The sequence below is a fragment of the Hylaeus volcanicus genome, chromosome 7 (genome assembly GCF_026283585.1).
Source record: "Hylaeus volcanicus isolate JK05 chromosome 7, UHH_iyHylVolc1.0_haploid, whole genome shotgun sequence".
NCBI classification, from domain to species: domain Eukaryota; kingdom Metazoa; phylum Arthropoda; class Insecta; order Hymenoptera; family Colletidae; genus Hylaeus; species Hylaeus volcanicus.
Window position 1 is genome coordinate 2,597,917 of NC_071982.1, and position 23,820 is coordinate 2,621,736.

Sequence of the window (23,820 nt, forward strand, 5' to 3'; positions counted from 1 at the left end):
ATTGCGATTGTGAGAAAACCACCTATCCGACAATCCCCGTTTTCTGCACACATAAAGAACATATCAATCACTACTTGTTCCCAAAAGGTCATCGATTCAGTTTAAAAAATGGCGGAGATACGAATTTTTGAAAAAACGATGAATTTTCCGGTTTTCCAGATTTTTCTCCGTTCCTCATTATCCGATCGAGACGTTCGAGATTTCATTCTGTAGGTATTTTCATCGCCTACATTTTATCTCCGTGGAGCATTGATAGTGCTGCATTAGTTTAAAATTTATAACCAAAATACGACAAAAATCACGATTTTTCACCATTAAATTGTAAATAACAAGAAAACGGAACAGAGTTGGGAATGAAAAACATATACCTATTAATCTACGCATCCCCTTTTATGTAACTGCACAATCGGTTTGCTGTTACTATTTTTGTCACAAAAACGCTGTTTTAATTCTCTAGCGATTGGCTTAGATAGTTGCGAACGAAGCTCGTGCAACTCTTGTGCGAATTCAACAAATTTAGAGAAGAATAAATAAATGCCTGTTCCGTGAGACGAAATTTATGACTACTATGACGCGACACTGCACTGTTAGAATAGTTATCCCGCTAATTTTGCAATGTTGCCAACCTCTATGTTTCGTTTACCTCTAGGCTTCGCTTGGTGTCGGAGCTGGTGACTTTCTTCTAGGATGGTAGGAATGAATGTTCCTAGTTGTTCATAGAACTCCGTAGATGGGGTTGGCTACTCTTCGACGAGACTTGGTGACAGTAGAGTGTACAGTGCACAGTTCCTAACCTGCAAACGTTAACCTGTCAAAATTGTTTAAACCGTAATTTCCATTGGGTAAGTTTGTCACTTGTGAATATATATCAATTTAGAATGAATATATCTTATTATTCGTTCAAGTATACAATAATATATCACAATATACACAATGTAACTGTATACACAAACCCAAAATGATCTCGATCACCCATTTATTTACATATAATATATCGCTCGATGTATTTCGTGTTTTTGTTTAAATTTTGCACTATATGCATTAAATAATTGCGTAATAAGTGAAGTGAAAAACAGTTTTTGTTTTCGTCGTAATCTTAGACCTTTTGATCTTTGAACGTCTCGTATCAGATGTTTTTAAAAAATAGTTACAAGAGAGACGAATCGACAAATATATTAAATCGTTAACGAACTTATTCGAGAAAAGTTCAATTCATTGTTAACTGTAAAAAAAAAGTTGCTAGAATAATGTTTCGGGTCTGTTTTATCCACTCGAGGAAAGGAAGACGTTCTTCCTTTTGCAGAATTGGCGGGAACATCGAACTATTGATTCTTGAAACGAAACTGGCGCGTTTTTTTATTTCTTTTCCCTTCCGACCGATCGAGTGCTATTTCCTTGATTTGTCCATAGAGTGTTTTCTTGTCAGCTATTGGCATTATCCTACGGTGACTCACCAATTGTAATAATAATAATAATAATAATAACAATAATGATGATGATGATGATGATGATGATGATGATGATGATAATATTTAAAAAGGAAAAGATAGGAGTGAGAAGACAAAATGAGAAGAAGAATTCTCGTTTTAACGTATCGATATTATACGTAAATTTCTATTTCTTTCGAATATTGTTTTCTACATTTACCGTGATTACTTGTTGTTATTGTATGGGTTGTGTAGAGTAAAGCAAGACGAAGGTTACAAGCAAAGAAAAGTGATGTTCAAGACGTTAAAACGTTGACATTACAGACCAATCGTTATCGTTGTTGGCAACTTCTTCCCTCTGCGCGTAATCATTTTCATTATTTATGCGTAAAATGCTCTTTTTTCGTGCCACGTTGTTTTTGTTAGCGATTCTTCCAATCTCTTCTTCGCTCGCAATTCCATCTTAAAAAAACGTACAAATGTTAACGTTTAAATTTCGAAATCCATGATATTTTTACTCGTTAGTGATTGGTCTGCGTACGTTTAAGTCACTTAATAGTTAGTAATTCTTCGTTCGAATTTTGAATACTTAAGGGGTAACACCACACTAGAGGCTGAAAAGAGGCCTAACTTTGATAATTAATTTTGAAAGTATCGCAAAAGGAGTACGATTTCTTTTTACAGGGTTTATTTAATACATTCTGTTGTATACACGAAAATTATTGTATTATAATTTTAGTACAAAATGGCGACGACGAAACGAGTCAAAAATTGACTTTTTAACCGACTTGGAAAAGGAGGAAGTTACTCATTTTTACGTGTATATTTTCTTTTTTCTTTTTTTGTTTGGTTTTTTAAACGCCTTCACGGGAGAACGGTTTTCTGGTTGTGTATAACATTTGGAACAAAAAACCAACAAATTTTGTAATATACTGCTGTCTATAGAAGTACGTAGCGGTTTTTTTTTATTTAATGTAAACTTTTTATTAACAATTTACTGTTATTTTTTAGCCAAGACGGTGGTTGGTGCGCTATTTATACAATGTTTGATTTAAAACACAAAACCTTACGCGCTTCTATAGCCAATAGTACATAGATTATAAAATTTTTAGGTTGTTCCAGATTTTATAAACAATGAGAAAACCGTCCTCCCGCGAAGGTGTTTAAAAAAAAAGTCAATTTTAAAGACTCGCTTCGTCGTCGGCATTTTGTAGTAACATTATAATACAACAACTTTTGTTTATACTTCGATGTGTGTTAAATAAACCCTGTTAAAAGAAATCCTATTTCTTTTGCGATACTCTCAAAATTAATGATCAAAGTTAGGCCTTTTTTTCAGTCTCTAGAGTGGTGTTACTCTTTAATACGATGTCATGCATGTCACTGACCTTGCATGATGCCAGATATATTAGCGCCAATTGGCGAAGGTTCTACCATTAGGATAAATCGCTTTCGATCGAGTTCTTGGTCTGCTCTCTTCCCAGACCACATGTAAAATCCTTGATGTTTTTTCTCAGACTTCTCTCGTACCGTTCGGTTGAGAATATTCGCTGAAGAATCCGATTTTTCTCGTTTACCGTTGCCGGGGTAAAACAACTGACGAATCGGTTTACGATCCCTCATTTTCACATCTCCCCACCCGTATATCAAGTCATTATTTTCCCGAGAGGGGAATTCATCAAATTCCTTCAACGGAGAATAATTTCAAACGATCGTCGACTTAACTTAAAGGTCCCATACACGATACGATCGGTCGTACAACTTGTCGTGCGACAAATTGGTTCGATGAGTCCCTTCGACCGTTTAAATGAGAATTGTATTGACTGTGGCGTGTTTTCGTACCACCCCATACACGATAAGATCCGTCGTACGACAAGTCGTACATGTCATGTCGTACATACAAGTCGTAGGACAGATCGCACAGTGGTTCATTTTGCAAGAAACCTGGCCAAAATTCAATTTTTAAAGTACGCGGAATCCGTAAACTGCCGTAGTGGACTTATTATATATGTAACACCGCAACAAAAATATTTCTGTTCTCCAAATATAATAGTTATTTTCTGAGATGACACTTTAAAGTTGACGATTTTTCTCGTTTCCTTAATTTTCACATTCGGTGCAAGATATTACCGCGATTACGTAGTATTTGATATCATTTTTATCGGAAAACTGGTGATGCCCGTACGATAAGTCGTACGACAGATCGTATCGTGTATGGGACGTTTTAGAGAGCAGCGAAATATCTCTAGAAGTACTTGATCTTACCGGAACCAAACGCTTAAACCATGATCCTGTACCTTTCCTTTTTCTTTCGACGATCCTTACGTTCGAGTCGGTCGCGCGATTGTAGTTGAATCTTTCACTGTCCTGCGCGTTATCGAAGTTACTGTTTTCTTCTCGTTCATCTAGAATTGAAACGCAACATTTTCGATTACTTTTATTCCGTTTTATCTCACATAGTAGAATTAAATTAAGGGGGCGCTACACATTTTTCGAAAAAAATCGATTTGAAACAAACTTTCATAATTGTTCGATAGTTAGAAATGGCAAAAATAAAATGTTCAAAGGATAATTTAGCTTTATTGAATTTGTTCACTTGAGGCATTATCACGAAATTAAAAAAACAAATTGAATAAGACGAGATGGAACCGTAATCACTAGTAGCCACAGGATAATTGTAGAAGACTTCTGGTGGCAGAAGTCAAATGTACACGAGATATCGATAAAACAAATCGATTCTATGGAAAGATAACGAAAAAGGCTGAGACGACAAAGGAAACGCCTTGTTTTGGTTTTTCTGCTTTTCTTGAAAAATCGTATTGTATGCCCCCTCCTTAAGTTGTCGTCTCTTACCGGATACAACCACGTCCTGTTCGGATTGCCTTTTCGTCCTTTTCGCTTTGAACGATTCATCTTTCCATCTTTTCGATGCGTTGATCACGGATCTTTCGCCCCAATTGTAAAGGAGCCCGTTACTTTTTTTGTCCAGCTGGGTTAGGTCCGACAGGGCGCCGCGAATGGCGGGTTTTCCCACGATCGAGTGCACCAACAGAGAGACAATCGGAAGAAGAATCCACATGTCTGACACGAGACACTTTACAAAGAATTAATGTAAATAAGGAGATACGGACTGCGATTGAAATATTACGAAACGTGAAATATTATTATAGTTTGGTTGAGGCACTGTGTACCAGGTTGTCCAATAAGTTCCCGGACGCTTGATCCTTGAATTTTTGACATTAAAATTCTTTATGACATTTGACATCCAAATCGGAATTGGACAATTGGCAGAAAGATGGATGAAAACTATTATAGAAGCATATACATAGAAGCGATGGCATTTATTTTGAAGAATAATTATTGCTTGATTTATTGGTAGCAAATGTCCGGGAACTACGAACAAACCATTTACTAGGTTGTCTCATATCATTTTTTAAGGCGATAGACATATGGTACCTCACTCGTCTTGCTAAAGTAAAATAAACGTATATGAAAGAAGAAAAAAGAGGAGGACAAAATGTCCAATCCGATAAAAATAGCGCAGACATGTAATACTTTGATGCAAAGACGGGGCTATTAACTGTGTACTCTTTATGGGAGGGCAGCGTACCTACATTGCAATCTTCTTTCGAAAATATAATCTGCTAATTGCACGTTTCTATTAAAATGGAAGGAATTTAAATTGTTATACGCATTGTAAAATGTTTTATAATGTGATTATCGTAAACGCTGCGTCAATATTTATTTGTTCCCGTACGTAGACTAACGTGATCGATACCTAACGACTTAGTACCAATTTTCTTCGAATCTCGCGACAGGTTCAGCTTAAAGTTGCTTTTAATTCGATTTAGTTTTCAATTTTCCTTTGGAGAAAAATTAAAGGAAAATAACGCATCCGTGTAATACATCCTTTTTTCGTTTGTACGTTCTTTTCGTCGCGATCGATGCTTTTACAATGATAGTCGAACGACGCAGCGCAGGGAAGAAGGAGAGATGCACTTTCGTCAGCGTGCGTGTTAAAATTTAGTTAGCGAACGCTTTCAAACCTGTCATTTAAGTTCTTGTTTGTTTTCACGCGCCATTTATGTCCAGTACCTTATACGAGAATGAAAATTCTATTTTACGATACACTCATTCTTCGAATTCCACTCGACAACTATACATCTCGAGTAGATCTACAACTTCAACCCTTTAACCCACGATTTACGTTCCAACTGAGGCCAAAAATGTAAACAAGATCGGCCAGCCTTCGAACCATTCGGAAAATCGGATCTAGGTTGTACAAATCGCGCACGATTTACGTAATTTAACTTCACGTGCAAGATACAACTGATTTAATTTTGTGAAATATTTGATAAGCAACCCCGATGTAATAATTCCAGTAGATATACCACGAAACGTTTATCATCAATCAATAAAATATAACATTTATCTCCAGTTCCCGAATAAATTAGCAATTCACGTAATTAGCATTCATACAAGAATCAATAATAAAAAAGTGTGATATTACAAATCGCGACCGTCGCACTACGAACCATGCCCGTAATATTTACATTTGGCCCGAATACGAGACTACGAGTCTAACAGGTAGTCGTAGGTTAAATGTATTACGTTAAATGATAATAAAATAAACGGTAAATAATAATAATGAACGGTTGAAGATATTCTGTCTGTGATTTCTACCAACGAAAACAACCGGAAATTGGTAATCGAACCGATCAAGAATTGTCATGAGAAATAAAAAGTGCGCTAAAAAGCGTGGTTAAATACTATCGTACTCACCTTCGAAACTTCTCCTTTCGATTGCGGATCGCGTCGAAAGTAATCGACGCTAAACTGTCACGGGATCGAACCGAATGGTAGAAAGAAAATTGTGCTTTCACCGATACTTTCCGGTATGCGTGAGATGCCCGGGCACCTGAAGCGCCAGCTTCGGTAAAATAAGGTACACAGTGGCCAGGAACGATACGCGTTGCTCTTCTTATACCCGGCACGTGTTCTTCAGCGCACTCTCCGATTGGTCCAAAAAATCAAGCCCAGCTTCGTCAACCGTCTCTTTCGCCCTTGCCGTTATTGCTGTTCACGCTTAATATCTTTGTCGCTCCTTCACGCATCTTCCTTCCCCTTCCTTTCGCCTCTTCACTTCCCCGTCTACCCCTTACTCGGTCATTTTTGTCGTTTGCTTTCATCGCACATTTGATCGAGACACGAGCTTATCTTTCCATTCATTTTTTCCGTATCGATAACGTGATTAGACCGCGGACATATTAAACGGAGGAAAGGTAACCTTTTATCTAATCTTTCATTAAAACTTTCATTACTCCCCCTTGTTTCGTTCGACAACTTCCGAGACGTTCGTGGGATTTTTAATCGCCAATCGTTCGCTTCTTCGTTGTTCTAGGACAAGGCTCCCTAAACTTTCTTCGTTCACGACTCCATTTATGATTGGGGTTTTTTGTTTGCACACCAAAAAATATCAAATAAAGATATGTACAGATTTTGTGACGATTTATTGATTAGGTAACAATATACGTAAAAAAAAAAGGAAGTTTTAGAATTTGTTTAAAAACATACAGAAATGTGAAATTAAAAATTGCACAAAGTGTTGCGCAATCGTAGTTATTATAGTTACAAAAATTATATACCATATTTTTCATCAAAACTGAATTTTTTTGCAATAACATGATTTAAAGAGAATGTTAAATATTATTATCTAAGCGATTTCATTTGACGTTGCGATCCACGGTTTACGAAGCCCTGTTCTAGAATGTATTAAGTTGTCCCAAAAGTTTCTTCCATGACTTGTATTCAGTCATTTTACGTAGCAATGTTTCTATAAATAGACCACTTAATTTCTTAGATCTTAATGTTGTAACCATAGCGGAGCAAAATGAATCTTACGCGATTCGATAATATAACATTAGACATAAAATATCGTGTATGTACTACTTATTGATGAAATAGAAGAAACTTTTGGGACAATCTAATAAAATTTTCAATGCTCTGTAAAAGGATAGGAACGTTTCTAAGTTAAAAGAAAAAAGAAGAAATTGAAAACAGGGAAGAAATGGGGGTAGCATATGCGCGTAAAGGTTAAAAATGTGTCGCCGCGCGTCCTAAAAGATTATCCCGCGTTGCCGTCGTAAATTTTCATGCTACGCGATGTAACATTTCTCGTTTGATATTTGACAAAAAACCTTACAGAGGTAATCTCCTTTCCCCTTCTCACCCGTAACCCAACCAAGGGTACTTTGACGCGCATCGACGAAGGATTATTATATTTGATTATTATATCCTCGAGAACAGTCGAGGTAATAACCATTGTCTTTAAAGTTAAGCACCTGCTGAAAAATACAGTAGAGCGGGCAAGATCGCGCATTAGTTCCAGTCTGTAGATTCGTCCGGTCGGTCGAGACGTTTCTTCGGAACGTTTAACATTCTTCGCTGACATCTGTTTATACACGAATACAAATGGCAGGGTGGGCGCGAACTCGCATTCAAATTCTACGCTTCAATTTTACAACGAGGAATTATTTATTTACACAATATATATTTATATAATGGAGGAATTATTTATTTACACGATATATATTATACTAGCTGTGCCCCGCAGTTTCACCCGCGTGGAATACCAACGTTGCAACCCCTTTTTACTCCTTTAGGGGTTGAATTTCGAAATATTCTTCCTTCTTCCTTGTACATATCATAAAGGAAACCTCTGTGCAAAATTTCAGCTTTCTAGGTTCAATGATTTAGCCTGGACGTTGATTGTAATCGGTCAGGGCTTCGTTCTTATATTCTTATATTCATTCTTAGATCATTTTTCGAGGAAAAAATGAATCGAAAATGAGCAACAGAGTTTTTTAATTTGAGCTTTCAATTTTGAGACAATTGGTCTTGAATCTCCTTGGAGCACGCGTACGACTTGACCACCGTGTCTGACCATTACTCACCATTTCTACTTACGTTGCTAATTTATGTTGCTACTGTTATGTTAGTGTCCATTTCGATTAGTTGTAATCGTTTAAAAAATTGCAGTTTGCATAGAACAGGTATGGTACATTAGACAATGTCAGAATCAGTAGATTTTCGATTTATTTTTACGAAAACGAAGCTTCCTATGAAAAAATATCATTCTTCATTTTCGATTCGTTTACGAGCAAAGAATCATCGCCTGTTGATGACGTTATATTTAAGACTAGCTGTGACCGGTGGTTTTTTATCCCGTATTTGTCGAAGAGGAGAATGCGCTCCTTTAAATATGGAGGAAAAATGACTCTACTTATTGCTCGAAAGCAAGGCGGAAATGCGTCGCTGGGGAGAAAACTATTTTCCATGCCTGGAAAGATTTTTTATTCCAATCGACGACTAAAAGTTTTGTCGAGTCGTGAGGTCGTTGTAACTTTGAAGGTTTTCTCGTTAGAAAGTAGTAGGAGGGATAATACGATACTACAAAGGATCGAACGAGAAATTCGTTTTGTTCGACACTCGAATCGAGAAAAAGGCGAAATAGACTCGAACTCTGTACCTGTTGCAGCAACCACACCTGTTGGTTCGACGACACCGTGACGTAACATTTTACGTACTCGTCGCGTATCGATGTTATTTTTTTTATATCGATTTGACCCATTTATCGAAACAGATGTCAGCTGCTCGCGAAACGAGATACATACACGGTTTCTTGTTTTGCGCCTCGAGCGATGTACATAATCGTAAGAACTTTACGACGCGTGAAACAATGCGCAGGCGTACATAATGTAATGATCTCTTGCGCAATCTAGCCAAGTAAGAACTGGCCAAGCACGCAAAACTGTACTCGATGCTCTGAAACGCTGACGAACGAGATATTAGTCTTCTTAAGATTATCGTGATCGAGTAATATACGAACGAATTTACGTTTCAGACGGGGACTTTGTTCGTCGTATATTTAGGAGACAGCGATCAAAAATGGTAAGATGATATTTCGCCCGTGTTTAAAGATATCTAAGGAACGCGTGCATCGATTTACCATAGTTATTAAAGCAACGCGTTTCTGTCTTCCTTTGTTCGTAGAAATTCAGATTTCTAGGCGACGGAGACTGTCCCGATTGGCTTTTAGCAGAAATCAACACGTTATCGCGCATGGTACAAACTTTAATCTGTTCTACATCTTCGATAACACTGTCCAACATGAATTTTGTTCTGTAATATCCACTGAGTGATCCTTATAGTGTTCCTCGTGTTAAATACGAATCTGAAAGCCAAATTGCTCCATCACCCTCAGTTTTCTAAAAAAGCACAAGATTTCGTAAAATCGGTCAATTTTGAGAGAAAATGTTGTACTACTTAAAAACTGCGAACGTTAGAATGTTCTATTTAGTTTTAAAAGGTAGAGGAGATTTCTACAATACCTAATGTTTCTTTAGGTTCAATTTCTTTGGAGCTCAAAGTATCGATAAAATGATTGTCGGTGAGGTAAAGGTGACCTTATTCGCAAATCTAGATAGCTTAGAATTCATGGCAATAGAATGCTAAGAAACATCTCGAGTTGCTGGTAGATACCAGAACAAAAGTCGAGTGCAAAGGGTTAACAGAAAACCCCGACTCAGAGCGCGAGTATGCCGGTGGAGCGTGGTTTATACTACTGCGGCCGTCTATGCGTAGCCTATACTACTGTGGCCGTCTAGCGCGTAGCCTAGTATAGTAATCAGCCAATGGATATCGCAAAACCTAAAGAAACTATAAATTTGTTGGACAGTGTAATGTAATACGCCTATAAATGCGTCAACTAATTCACCGTTTGTTTGCAGACATCAATCAAAATCAAACTATTAGGGCAAACCGTTGCAAAATATTTAACGGAAGGAGAACTCGACGTAAGCGCTTATTCGTAATCCATTGTTTATAAATTTTTCGCTATCATAGCAAAAGTGTTTCTTTCAGGAAGAGAAAATTAAAAAGATCACTCAAGACGCTAAAGTTGGTAAGTGTATTTAACTCGATCGTTTTAAGGCAATTCCTTTCATTCCTAAATTTCTTTAAATTTGCGAAGAATTGGACGATGCAAAGGCTATGGTGGCGGCCCTTGAATTGATCTTCACGTCGTCTGCGCGACACGGAGTTTCCGCGGCTGATTTGAGTAGCGAATTGCAACAACTTGGCCTACCTCGAGAACATAGCGCCGCGCTTGCTAGACTGCATACGGATCATTGTCCTCAAATCACAGTTGCTTTATCTTCGCAGTCTTTGAGGGGTAATTACGACGTTGGAATTATTTTAGCGAATAGAAATTAGGTGGCCTCTCCTTCTCGGATAAATGCATAACATATCCCGTTAACGTTTTCGCAGTGAGCAGATTGTCGTCGATCGAAGTCCTACCTTGCGACACTTCCTCGCCGTTTTCCACGATATCCTTAAAATTGAAGAAATTGGATGGCACCGGTGAAGATTCTACTATCAACATTTCGAAAGATGATCTACAAGTTTTGCTGACAGGTATGCGCGTGAAATAGCTATGGCTATTTTGCATCTAATTTTCTCATTCGTTTGTCTTTGTTTTCAAGAATTACGGAGGGCAAAGTCGTTAATGGACAACCTTTAAATATCTATTATTAAGATGCCGTACCATATATTGTACTCTGCTGCTGAGTAATGCAATTTATTATCAATTAAAATAACACTCAGAGACGTACACTTGGAGGTAGCGGTAAGCTACTTTGTTGACAGTTTATTGTATTCCAAGATTCCCATCCTGGTGTCAAGCTTTTTTCTTGATTTCACGTTTACTTTCGTTAAACCTTTCTTTACTGGCGGGTCTTGTAAGTCTCGTCTGAACAGAATTCATTCATAAAAACTATATTATTTTATTTATTGCTTCCCCGTTAATTTTCTCACGGTACTGTACTATAATTATACGCTATTTATACGCTTTGAAAACTATCGTGACTTTCGAGTCCACTTTTGTGAAGTTCGTTTTTAATTGTCGGATGGCAGCACGAGCTTTCCTTCTTTTGGAAGCTTGAGACGACTCTATAAGATTATACAAGACCAAGATGGACGCCTAGATTTTCAAAACTTTTGAGAAATTCAGTGAATAAAGGGTTAATGAAACGGATAGGAAACAATTGCAATGGAGGTGTCAACGGATAAATGGATCGAAAATTTTTTAATCGAAGAAAACTTAGAGATTTTCTTTCTCTTCGTTATTTCTCAGTGATTCTTAGAACCACCGAACGAAGTATATTTAAATTTCGATTCGATAGCTTCTCACCTAAAGTTAGTTTCCAAAATTATCATTCATCGCTCTGTGCGGTTCTTGTCTTTTATTTCGAATTCTACATTTTTACACAGTAAAATCTACCCAACTAGTAACTAAAGCTTTGAAACGAATTTCTTAAATCGCTACTTAGTTCTAGAAATGGAATGCGATAAGAGATGTTTTGGAATAAGCAGAGGACATTGTTTACATGTTTTAACAAAAGAACCTGTAATATATTTAAGTTATAATGTATATTTATTATATTATCATTTTTGTCATATAGCATAACATTGTTATTTCTATATTAATAATAATAATAATAATAATAATAATAATAATAATAATAATAATCATCATCATAGCACCATGAACACTCCACAGTAAGTATTTTAATTCGTTATTCGAAAAACGCGACGCGCCGATGCGCTTCAAGGGGTGAGAACCGCGACTCGTATAATATAATCGTGAAAGACCGAAGTCGCTTTATGTTTCTGGTGCAATCTCGTAAGGACATAGGACCCACCTGCGAATGACTAGATGATTTTAACATTAGGAAACGAGATTTTCTGACTAGACCCTTGGCGTATCCGATGTTTTCCGCGGAGTAAACATACTCTGATCTATCATGCCTTAAAACGTAGATCGCTTCCTTTCGAAGACGTCGACTTTTTACCATTTTATTTACCATTTTAGATTTAGGAAAAACGTGGATGCTAAGACCGAACGAGAACATTTACCCCGTTGCGTTCGAAAGTCAGATACGTCGGTAATTGAAGAGAAAAAAAAAAAAAAACATCACCCGGCTCTTCTAAAACGGATTTTCAAACGAAATCGTATCACCGTTCTCACACCCGATAAGCACCGTGATTTAGGGGTTCGTACAGGTGTCGAGGCTGACATTTTCGTAATTCATTATCGTTACTTCTTTTAAGTTTGTTCCTATTTTTCTTTGCCCTTGCATCCATATATATTATATTATATATTTGTGTGTATAATATATATATTTTATTCTTCGCACCTTCATATTTCTTCTAAACTGTCTTAGTGAAAGCTCGTTCTCGTTAATTATATCTTTCCTTCTCTCAATTTATATTCATCCCCTCTCTTCGGAAACTCGTCGACGGTGTACCTTCGATCGTTCGTCTCATCTCACCAACCGATAATATTCTCACTCATTTATCCCTCTCGTATCCGTTAAATTCAATTTCATAATTTTAACATCCTACCTAAATAGCTGGTCTTTATTACTTGCCGATAAATAATACATAAATACATAGGTACATGTTTCGTCACCATCGCACATTCATGCGACTAGCTCTCCGTATCTTTTTCTTTTTTACTAATCAAGCAAAGAAATCGTCCATTTTCGTGAACAGCGATCGACGTTTACGACGATGATAACGAAAGCGACGTTTGGTGACGTTCGTTACGAAAACAACTGTAACGGTAATTATAATATTAGGCTAGCAACGATAATGATAATGGTAACAGTAGCAACGGTAGTGACAGCGAGAATGATAATAATAAACAATAGTGGCGACGTGTTCTAGTATCGTTAGCGATAGTAAATACCAGAGACATGACGTCATCGCTGTCGTCGTTACGAACGTCAACATCGTCGTTGTTATTGTTGACACCATTAACATCGCTCGACGCGTTGGAACCTCGTCGTCTCTCTCTCTTCGCTACAATTTCTTCGATACAGTCGTTCCAACAAAACGCGTGTTGTAATGAAGAGACATGTACGTAAGTAGAAAAAACCCGAATCAATTCGAAATTCTTAGCGACGAGATTAGGATAGTGACACTTCCCTTTGCAGGGATGTATCTCGCGTAATAACAGCGACCAACGAAATATTTGTTCGTAACATTTTTAGGAGTATACATATATAATATATCAGAGCCAGCGTATTCTTTGAGATCTCAGGGCACAGCGAAATATCTGTTCGTCAAAACGAATATTCGTACGGTTATCGTTATCGGCGCGGTTGTATCCTTTGGTTTGATTTCAAAATGGTGCGCGTTTGGTATCCGTACCTTCATCGTTCGCGAAAGTGATGCACTTCATTTGCTCCAAATGAGATACTTTGATTCTTTTTTAAAAAAATACCTACGAACGGATTTAGGATAAGGGCGACTAGCTTTGTTTGCAACGTATCGGTCTGAACGGATCACGGAGAAACAGAGATAAAATTATCGAACGTGGACGTTCGTCCATTGGATGGATCTTGTACGAATTTATCGCCGTTTCAATGTCTCCTTCCGATATTTTACTTTCTTTGGTGCGAGAAAAGGAATCCCTTTCAACAGGTATCACTTTCGAATTATTCTCGTGTCGTCTCTGCGCGGACTCGAGTAATTTATTGGAATGGAACGTTTGCATTCGCAATCCTTGACGCATCACTGCTTGCTTCTCCGTCTAATCTATTCGACTCCCAACGACAGTCAAAGTTCGTCCTTTAGTACTTGCGTATTTCTATTCTCTACGGTATAGAAACACGACATAGATAATTCCTATCTAATAGTCGCCAATGCGCGTATAGTCGTTAATCTACACTCGAATAGACATCAACGACGAAAAAGTAAAACCTTTGAGTCGGGTGACTCAAGCTCGTATCGACCTATCCACGAATTCGAGTAGCCTACGAACAAATCTCTCGTTTCTCGAGTTTCTCTTGGTCGTCATAGTTGTCTCGTCCTCTTTTCTCCCCCGTTTATCGTGTAACATCGTTGCCTTGTTCCTGTCCTGCTTCGATAGTCCTAGACTCCTTTCCCGATGACCCACTGTCGGTAAAGTGGTACTCGTCGCTCTTAAAGCGGCAACCCTGTCGATATATAAAAATGTACTCGCGTTTCGCGACGTCGAGAAGAGGCTCCGAACACTTTCTTTCATGTTCTCGAGCTTCGACGAATGCCGACGCGTGGAAATTGGAATATTCCGCACGGATTCGTAGGGCTTTAGGAATAATGGTATCTCGTACCGACGAAAAGGCTACTTTTCGATACTTTCTCCTTACGATCCCGTCAACAATTTCAAGCTTCGATCTATCACAGCCCTTTTTTTTTTTATTTTCCTTCCGGCTCTCTTTGCTCTGGCAGTAACCAGTACTCTGTTTCTTCCCAGGTAAATGTCGTTCGAAATTAGTAAAACGATAGAGACCGGAGGCTAAATTGACTTTACTCGGAAGCAAGCTCGTGGATTGTATCCGGGCGGGAAGAAGGGTAGTCTTGGGTTTTCTGTTTACCGTTGTCCTTGGATGGAGGAGGTGGGACAACGGTAAGTCGAAGGAGGAATACTGCGATACAGGTCGCGGTTAACTCTCGATATAGGTCGACGTAACTCTCGAGAGACGAATCTGGATAGAACGGGTGCGGTGAAATTAAGAGCGAACTCTTCCGGCCGGGATAAATGACGAAACTTTACAGATCGCGCTACCTCCGAATCAAATCGACGTAGCCTCCGTTTAGAATTTGTCAAAGTTCTAGGAGCCGCTAATAGGGACGGCGGGTTACGACGTTTCGCGGCGCGTCGCCTCGATTTTTTTCATGGAAACGAGTCCAGAAACGAAGCGATGGTGTATTTTCTGGACACCGCTCAGAACTCGACTATTACGGCTGAGCAGGCTGCCAATCCCTAGAATTCGAGTCTGTAGGCACTGCAGCTAGTCTCGTGGTCCTGAAGGTTGATCGTACATCTGGATGCCGAGGGCGAGAGGTCGATATGGTTCGCGGCGAGGGCCTCTTCGTTGTCGGCCACCCAGTAACCCAAAGTGTCCGTGTCGTAAGTTGGTATTATGGTCACCTCTGAATAAGAAATGGGTGTTAACGTGCGCGAAGATGCGTAGACATACGGTCAGTCCCATAATTACGTGTTCCAAGATGCCCGCGCATCATGAGTTCGCAGAATATAATTTAATTATTTCGCGAACACGGAACTATAAACTCGTAAATAAAACAGGCAGTATCTGTCATATATTTGTATGAATATTGTTTTAAAATCAACATTCATTTTTTCCCATAATTTCGACTGCGGATGCAAAACTAATATATATTTTTAATACATGGGTTTTTACTACTTTGGCCATTATAAAATAAATATATTTTGTGAAAGTGTGATGAATGTCGCGGGCCACGGGTTGGCCAACCTTGGTTCGTCATGCAATCACGTATACATATATCGTGCAAACCTTGCGAGTTGTCTTTTGGGTAGACACGAACGCACGCAGCCATCTAGCGCTTGGGAGCAGTAGTTATGGAGTAGCTGGGATAGGCTCAGAGCGCTCACAGCTCAACATATTCTTACGTATTTTTACGCGGATGTAATATTATTTTTCTTGAAATAACATAGATGCGAGAAATTCAGTGAAAGTAGTTTACAAATTCTAAGAAAATTATTTCTCAAGTTATTGTCAAAAAACCGCTTTCGATACTAACAACATTTGGAAACTACCCCAGGAAAATTTATTAAAGCAAAACCAACACCATATTCGGATTCAGCACCCAAAAAACCCTATAGATACCGAGTTTCGTGATGATTGGATACAATTTTTTTATTCCCTATAATAACCCTGGAAATTGACAAAAATCGTGACCCAAGATTGGCTTGTCAACTTTAAACGTCCATAACTACCTCAATTCTTAACCGATTTCATTAATCCACGCGGCGTTGGAAAGCTCTTTTAAAGCCCAATAAAAGTTGTTTAATGCTATAAAATGCTCAGATGGGTTTATCACCCTCAAAATTCAGGTTAAAGATCACAAACCTCAAAAACAGTTACGAATTTTTTTGAGGCCCTTACAATTGTTTCAGCGGGTCACCGATTTTTTTATAAGTATCTACTATGAAGATGGACATTCGGTAAAAATTTCATCGAATTCCTATTTAAGGTTCTGGAGTAAAAAAATAAATAGTTGCAAAAGCTGAAAATTTCAAGGGGTTCCCCTTGCCGGTTTTCGACCAAAAAATTTCTATTTTTAGATCTCGCCCATAATATGGTTTTCAATGTTTTTTGGGATGAGAAATACGATTCTAAAGTCGGTTTCTGGATAAAAAAATTTTATCGCGTTATTTACTTACAAAACTCTCGTTTTCCTTGGGTTTAGTCAGTTCTGTCTGCCACTTATCGGGCCTTTGCCGTAGTGCCTTTTTACCCTTAACAAATAACTTTGTAATAAAGCGTTTCTGAGCAAACTTCGAAAAACATTTTTTTTCTTATTTCCGCTCGTAGGATACGCTCCCAAAGTTTGTCAATTAAAACCCGCGACACTGTACACGCGTAAAGCTTAGTCACGTAGATATGTATAACGAACCATTGATTTGGAAGCATCAAACCAATAATTAAATTTAGACAAATTCCTTCGATTATAGGACTGACCGCAAGTTTAAGATCAAAATCAAAATAAGATTAAAATTCAAACGAAACATACCGAGATCCTTGTCTTCCCAAGTCTTCTTAGCTTCCAGCAAAGCGTCGTACACCTCTCGGCTGGGCTCGGTGCCGCTGAACACGTAGTATCTCGCGCGTACTCTCTTGAAGAAGTCCAACGACGTGTAATAAGAGTTCCCGTGATGAGGCACGTACGTCAAATCCACGTACACCGGTTGAACTTTATTCTTCGAGTCTTTCATCTTCTTATCGTTCTTTCCCGGGCTCTCCGAGCGCTTTTTATTCTTCAGATTCTCGGACAAGACCTTCCTCGCTTGCTTCTTCTCCTTCTTGGGCGTGCTCGGAGTGCCTTTGTTCGAGATCTCATTGCTCACAGGTGTCGGAGAAGGTAACCTGAGGGGTTCTCCCCAGTCGACGGTGGCGTCGAAGTTTCGCGAAGCGTCGTCGTCGGTCGTCGTTCCAAGTTCGTTCGATGTCGCAGCTGGCACCGGGGCCTTCATCAAGTTGAACTTCCGCGGCGGTTTAGGAGACGGAAGACCCAACGGTGTCCCCCAACCCTCCAGCGGGTCCTTCTTCGAGTCTGGTTTCGCATCCTCGCCACTCTCATCCGCGGCGTCGTCCTTGACGTCTCTTCGGGCACTGCCGTTCGTGTATCTCGGCGACAGTCCTCTACCCAGCGACTCGGTCGCTTCTTTCATCTCCCTATGTTCCATCAGGGCTTTCTCAAAATCCAGATCTGCCTCGTCGACGTACCTCTTCGGATCCGGTTTCTCTTCATATCCACCTGCGTACTCCTTTTCTACCGTGAATATCTTCGACGCGTAATCACTGGGTATCGGAATAGGTCCGCTGCTTTGGCGGATGCTGCTACCAACATCCTCCTGGAATGTCTTCATGGCACTGATCTGAGGCGGAACAGCGGGCAACTCGCCGTAGAAGCTGCTACTCATCGCAGCCGCCGAGAATCCAACCGACGAATCCTCCTTCAAGTATCCACTCGGGTACTGACTAGTAGACGAGTGTCCCTCGGACGACTTGATGCTACCGATGATACTGCTGATCGCGGATTCCGCCGCGTCTTTGCTAGGCAGGTACTCGTCTACTTTAACGTCCATCTTCTCCGTTAGAATCACCGTCTCGCCTTTCTCGTTCGTCGTCTCCGTGACCTCTTTGGTCGTCGTCACGATCTCGCCGTCGTCCGAAACCGTTTTCGTCGTGGTGATGATGGTTCTGATTACTTCGCCCGATCGGAAACCTTCCGGCGTTCCGGTCAAGGATCTGCCTTCGGACCTTCTGTCGGGCGTGGACCTTCCGGAGCCGTAGGATTGACCGCTACCACTGGCGATGTCGGAGACGATGTCGCGTACGAGAGGGGACATCGGGCACTTGTCCTTCTGCTTCGAGTCTTCGGTTCCTTCCTCTTGCTTCGATTTCTCGCTTTCTTTGATAGATTCCTTTGCGGGAGTCACTCCACTTGTTACTTTTGCGTCCGTGCTCGACGAACTTGACTTGTCGCCAGACGTCTCTTCGGTAATCACAATTTTCTTCGTCTTAGTTATCGTTTCGATCGTTTCCGGAACCTCGGTCGCGGTTCCTCTTATTCTTTCCGCGTCCTTATCCCCGATTTCGTCATCGGAGACGACGATTTCGCGTTTGATCACCTTCGTGATCACCACCGGATCGTCCTGCTCGATGATCTCTCGCTTTATAATTTTTCGAATCGTTTCGGGATCGCCTTCGGCTGGAATCTCTCGTTTGGTCACGGTCTCCGAAATAATTTCGGGCTCTTGTTGGTCCACCACTTCCCGCTTCACGATCTTTTTAACCACGATTACTTTGTCGTGGAATTCTTCGTCGGAGTCTGCTCGGACGTCCGACTCCGTTAACTTCCCGGCTTTGTCCGAGACTTCCGTTTCTCCGATCTTGCTCTCCTTCAATACGGTGACTATTTGCGTTGATTTGGGCTGTTCTGTAGGGGACGCGGTAGGTTTCTGTGTTACCGTGGGGATTTTGTCGGACGATTTACTTTCCGCGAATTTATCTTCGGCCTTCTCGACTGTGGAAGCTGTGGGTTCGGAAGTCGAGTCCGGCGTCCCGTCCCGGGTCACGTCCGGCGTCGATTTCCCCGAAAGCGTCGTGATGTGAGTCGTGCGTATCTCTGTCATTCCTGCTAGGAACGCTTTGTGGAACTGGCTCTCGTAACTCACCGGGTAATCGGAAATCGACGTCTCTTTATCGCGGCCTTCCGAGTACTCGGTTGTACTCTTGTACTCTTTGTAACCGTACGACGACTTCGTTCCGTCGTCGGCGAGCTCGAAACGAGGCTCCGGCGACTTCTCGTATCTGTAATCGTCCTTTTCATAACTCTCGTCGGCTCCGTCTTGATAGATCTCCGCGTCGATCACGAGATCTCTCGAGAGTTTCTTCTTCGCGATCACTTCCTCTATTATCTCCAAAATGATGTACCGGGGCAAACGCGTCCTAACGATCACTTCCTCCAAGATCTCCTCCGTGATTCTCTTCGCTTTCTTTATGTAGTCTTCTTCTAGGAGTCTCTCGATCTCCGATCTCTTTTCTTCGGATATCGAAATTTCCTCGTCGATGTGCGGCTCGGAGCGAGCGGGACTGTCCAGGGTGGATTTATCGGAACACAAGCTAGGACTCCTCGAATCGCCTCTCTTCTCTCTGTACCGAAGCTCGAGGAAACCTTTCGGCGTTGGCTTCTCCTCTTCCAGTTTCTCCACCTCGCTGTCCATCACCCAACTCCTCTCGAGCTTCCTCTTCGCGACGATCTCCTCGATGATGGTCCTGAGAATCGCTCGCGGTACGTTCCTCGCTCTCGAAATTTCATCGAAAATGGCCATCGTAATTTTCTTACCTTTCGCGACGAATTCATGCGTTATATAATTTTCGACGTTGGATAGTTCCCTGGGATCGATCGCGGGTATTTTCGTGTCTTTCGCAGGTTGTTTTTGTACATCGAAATCTAGTATCGATTCTCTGCGTACGTTCTCCCTTGAAGTAACCGTGTCTATGATATCCGTCACCACGAACTCTGGGACAGAATAAACCATAACTATTTCTTCTATCACGCTCGTCGTGATCTTCCTTCTCTTTCGTATGTACTCCTCCAAGATATACTTCTCGATATCAGCTTGTTTCTCAGCAGTCACTCTGACGATGTCCTCCTCTCGTTCGTCGTCCCGATCGATGTCCTTTCTGGTACCGAAACCGGTAGCGTCGCCTTCGTCCGTGCTGCCGATAATTCCCAGCTCTTTTTCAATCACTTTTGTGGCGGCAATGCCGATCCCGGTAGAGTCCTTGAACGACCAGTCAGGAGTTTTCTTCTCGTCGAAGGATTTCCTTGGGTCCATATGGGCGAAGGACTCCGCTTCCTCTCGAACCACGTCAGTCTCGGTAGCAGATGTCTTTTCTTGGTATATACTCGCAGCTCTAGACCTGGTCAAGGGCGTCTTATCTCCGGTATATTGGACGCTCTGCGATCGAGATCTGTCTTTAGGTGTCTGCTCTCCGACCGGGGAGCTTGGTAGCTTGGTATCATCCTGCGATTTATCAGGAGATTCCTTGAGCGTTTCGGATCTTCCTTCCGCAGCTTCTTTAGGATCGGTGGACGCGAATCGATCGGTAGGCACTTTGGACTCTTTCGCGTCGCTAGGTTTCGCGTCGGTAGGTGATTTCGATTTATCCTCCTTCGCATCGACGTCTTTTAGATCGACCTCGTCTTCGCGAACGCTAGGAGACTTGGAACGATCCGTGGCGTCTTTGAAGTCGCTGGAGACGCTCGTCGCACTCGGCGATCTCGACTTGTCGAGGACCTTTTCATCGAGGTCCTTTAGACCGAGCATTTCGTCGGAGATACTCACAAACTTCGAGTGATCCATCGTCCCTTCGGAAACGGCGGGAATGCTAATTACGCTGGCGGATCGAGACTTGTCGGTCGCTTTATCGTCGATGTCCTTCGAGTCGGGTCTCTCGGGGGTGACGCTGGGCGACTTGGAACGATCCACAGGAGCGGTCACGCTAGGAGATCTAGATTTTTCAACTTTGTAGTCAGGCGAATCAGACTTTTCTGTAGCAACAGGACTCGCGATGCTAGGAGATCTGGATTTGTCAACTGCTTTATCGTCGATGTCCTTTAGGTCGGGTTTCTCGGTGGTAGTGCTGGGTGGCTTGGAATGATCCGGTGCTTCTTTGGGCTCTCCAGAGATACTTGTCACGCTGGGAGATCTAGATTTATCAAATGTCTTGTCGTCGGGCGAATCAGACTTTCCTACAGCGGAAGGACTCGCGATGCTTGGAGATCTAGATTTGTCAATCGCTTTATCGTCAACATCCTTTAAATCCGGTTTCTCGGTAGTGATGCTGGGTGGCTTGGAATGATCCACAGGAGCCACGCTAGGTGATTTAGATTTTTCACTTATTTTGTCGTCCGGTGAATCAGACTTTTCTGTAGCAACAGGACTCGCGATGCTAGGAGATCTGGACTTGTCAACATCCTTTAGGTCGGGTTTGTCGGTAGTGATGCTGGGTGACTTGGAATGATCCATAGGAGCGGATGTCACGCTAGGCGATCTAGATTTGTCACCTACCTTCTCATCGACCTCCGGTGAATCAGACTTTCCTACAGCAATAGGACTTGTGTCACTAGGAGATCTGGATTTTTCACCTGCCTTCTCCTCGACATCCTTTAAATCCGGTTTTTCGGTAGTGATGCTGGGCGATTTCGAATGATCCATAGGAGCGGATGTCACGCTAGGTGACCTAGATTTTTCACCTGCCTTCTCATCGACATCCGGTGAATCGGACTTTGCTACAGCAATAGAACTCGTGACGCTAGGAGATCTGGATTTTTCACCTGCCTTCTCATCGACATCCTTTAAATCCGGTTTCTCGGTAGTGATGCTGGGCGATTTCGAGTGATCCAGGACTCTTTTAGACTCGCCAGGACTAACTACGCTAGGCGATCTGGATTTGTCAATTATTTCGACATCTTTCAAGTCGGGCTTTTCGGTAGTAGTGCTCGGTGATTTCGCGTCTCCAGGAACGCTTATCACGCTAGATGATCTAGATTTTCCAACTATCTCCTCGACATCCTTAGTATCAGACTTTTCTCCGGCAATGCTGGGCGATTTCGAATGATCCAGGACTCCTTTAGATTCCCCAGGGCTAACTACGCTAGGCGATCTGGATTTGTCAACAATTTCGACATCCTTCAAGTCAGGCTTTTCGGTAGTAGTGCTCGGGGATTTCGATCGATCCGTTGTTTCCTTCGCGTCTCCATGAACACTTATCACGCTAGATGATCTAGATTTTGCAATTACCTCCTCCTCGACATCCTTCGAATCAGCATCTTTCGAATCAGGCTTCTCACCGACGACGCTAGGAGATTTCGAACGATCTTTTGCGTCTTTCGATTCGCCGATCGAGCTCGTCACGCTAGGCGATCTAGACTTGTCGATCGCTTTCTCGTCCACATCCTTCGAATCGAGTTTCTCTTCGGGACTCGGCGACTTGGAACGATCAGACGCGATCGTCAAGCTGGGCGACCTCGATTTCTCGATCGTCTTGTCCTCTGCATCTTTCATGTCAGACTTTTCGTCACTAACGATCGTAGATTTTGCGTGATCCATGGATTCTTTTGGTTCACCGGCTACGCTCGGCGACCTAGATTTTCCGGTCTCCTTCTCATCCACGTCTTTCATATCGGGCTTCTCGCTAGCCATGCTCGGCGATCTGGATTTCTCTACCTCTTTCTCTTCGACATCTTTTACATCGATCTTTTCGCCAGCGAGGCTCGGCGACTTCGAATGATCCATCGTTTCTTTAGTTTCGCCCGGAGAGCTAGTTGCGCTAGCCGATTTCGACTTGTCGCTTGCTTTGTCATCGACGACCTTTAGGTCAGGTTTTTCAATAGTTATGCCGGCCACGCTCGGGGACCTAGATTTATCAATAGTCTTCTCGTCAACATCCTTCAAGTCGGGTTTCCCGCCGGTCGGACTTATCAAACTCGGGCTTCTCGATTTATCGATAGCCTTCTCTTCTACTTCTTTCAAGTCAGGTTTCCCACCGATCGGACTTATCAAACTCGGGCTTCTCGATTTATCAATAGTCTTCTCGTCAACTTCCTTCAAGTCGTGTTTCTCGCTAGCGACGCTTGGGGATTTAGAATGATCCGAAACGTCTTTCGTTTCGCCAGCAACGCTCGCAACACTCGGCGATCTAGATTTATCGATCTCCTTCTCGTCGACATCTTTCGTATCAGGCTTCTCACTAGCGACGCTTGGCGATTTCGACTTGTCGATCGCCTTTTCGTCGACGTCCTTCAGATCGGCAATTTCACCAGCAATGCTTGGCGATCTAGATTTATCGATCTCCTTCTCGTCGACATCTTTCGTATCAGGCTTCTCACTAGCAATGCTTGGCGATTTCGACTTCGCGGTTGCTTTTTCATCAACGTCTTTCAGATCGGCAATTTCACCAGCAATGCTCGGCGATCTAGATTTCTCAACCCCTTTTTCTTCAACATCTTTCGCGTCGATCTTCTCCCCAGCAAGACTCGGCGACTTGGGATGATCCATAGTTCCTTTTGTTTCATCCGGAGAGCTTGCCACGCTAGGCGATTTCGACTTGTCGATCGCCTTTTCGTCGTCTTTCAATTCGCCAATTCCACCGGCGACGCTCGGTGATTTCGAGCGATCGATGCTTTCTTTGGTCTCCGCTGATACGCTCGGCGATCTGGATTTCTCGAT

General features: G+C 41.7%; 3 protein-coding genes across 4 annotated transcripts in view; 1 reads left to right on the forward strand and 2 right to left on the reverse strand.

Moving 5' to 3' along the window:
- Positions 1-653: 653 nt before the first annotated feature.
- On the reverse strand, positions 654-6,399 carry LOC128879554 (uncharacterized). Of its 2 annotated transcripts, none has more exons than XM_054128820.1 (6): positions 6,210-6,398; positions 4,281-4,521; positions 3,693-3,832; positions 2,816-3,113; positions 1,754-1,889; positions 654-794 (listed from the first exon to the last, which is right to left on the reverse strand). In XM_054128820.1, the coding sequence occupies exons 2-6, from the start codon at positions 4,504-4,506 to the stop codon at positions 707-709; spliced, it is 888 nt and encodes a 295-aa protein (XP_053984795.1). In that variant the 5' UTR covers positions 4,507-4,521; positions 6,210-6,398; the 3' UTR covers positions 654-706. The 2 variants fall into 2 exon arrangements, with proteins under 2 accessions (XP_053984795.1, XP_053984794.1); XM_054128819.1 differs by lacking the exon at positions 654-794 and adding an exon at positions 901-1,440 and having other exon boundaries at positions 6,210-6,399.
- On the forward strand, positions 709-11,097 carry LOC128879558 (COMM domain-containing protein 4). The gene is made up of 8 exons (XM_054128825.1): positions 709-842; positions 9,331-9,377; positions 9,480-9,551; positions 10,217-10,282; positions 10,350-10,389; positions 10,459-10,659; positions 10,755-10,901; positions 10,970-11,097. Exons 2-8 carry the CDS (start codon positions 9,375-9,377, stop codon positions 11,005-11,007), a joined length of 567 nt encoding a protein of 188 aa, XP_053984800.1. The 5' UTR covers positions 709-842; positions 9,331-9,374; the 3' UTR covers positions 11,008-11,097.
- A 3,652-nt stretch (positions 11,098-14,749) lies between these two features.
- LOC128879902 (microtubule-associated protein futsch-like) overlaps positions 14,750-23,820 on the reverse strand; it is a 38,461-nt gene continuing 29,390 nt past the window's right edge. The window contains exons 10-11 of the mRNA XM_054129461.1: positions 17,091-23,814; positions 14,750-15,467 (exon numbers count right to left, since the gene is read on the reverse strand). Of these exons, the coding sequence (XP_053985436.1) occupies positions 15,298-15,467; positions 17,091-23,814 (6,894 nt within the window). The 3' untranslated portion in view covers positions 14,750-15,297. The remainder of the gene's footprint in view (positions 15,468-17,090; positions 23,815-23,820) is intronic.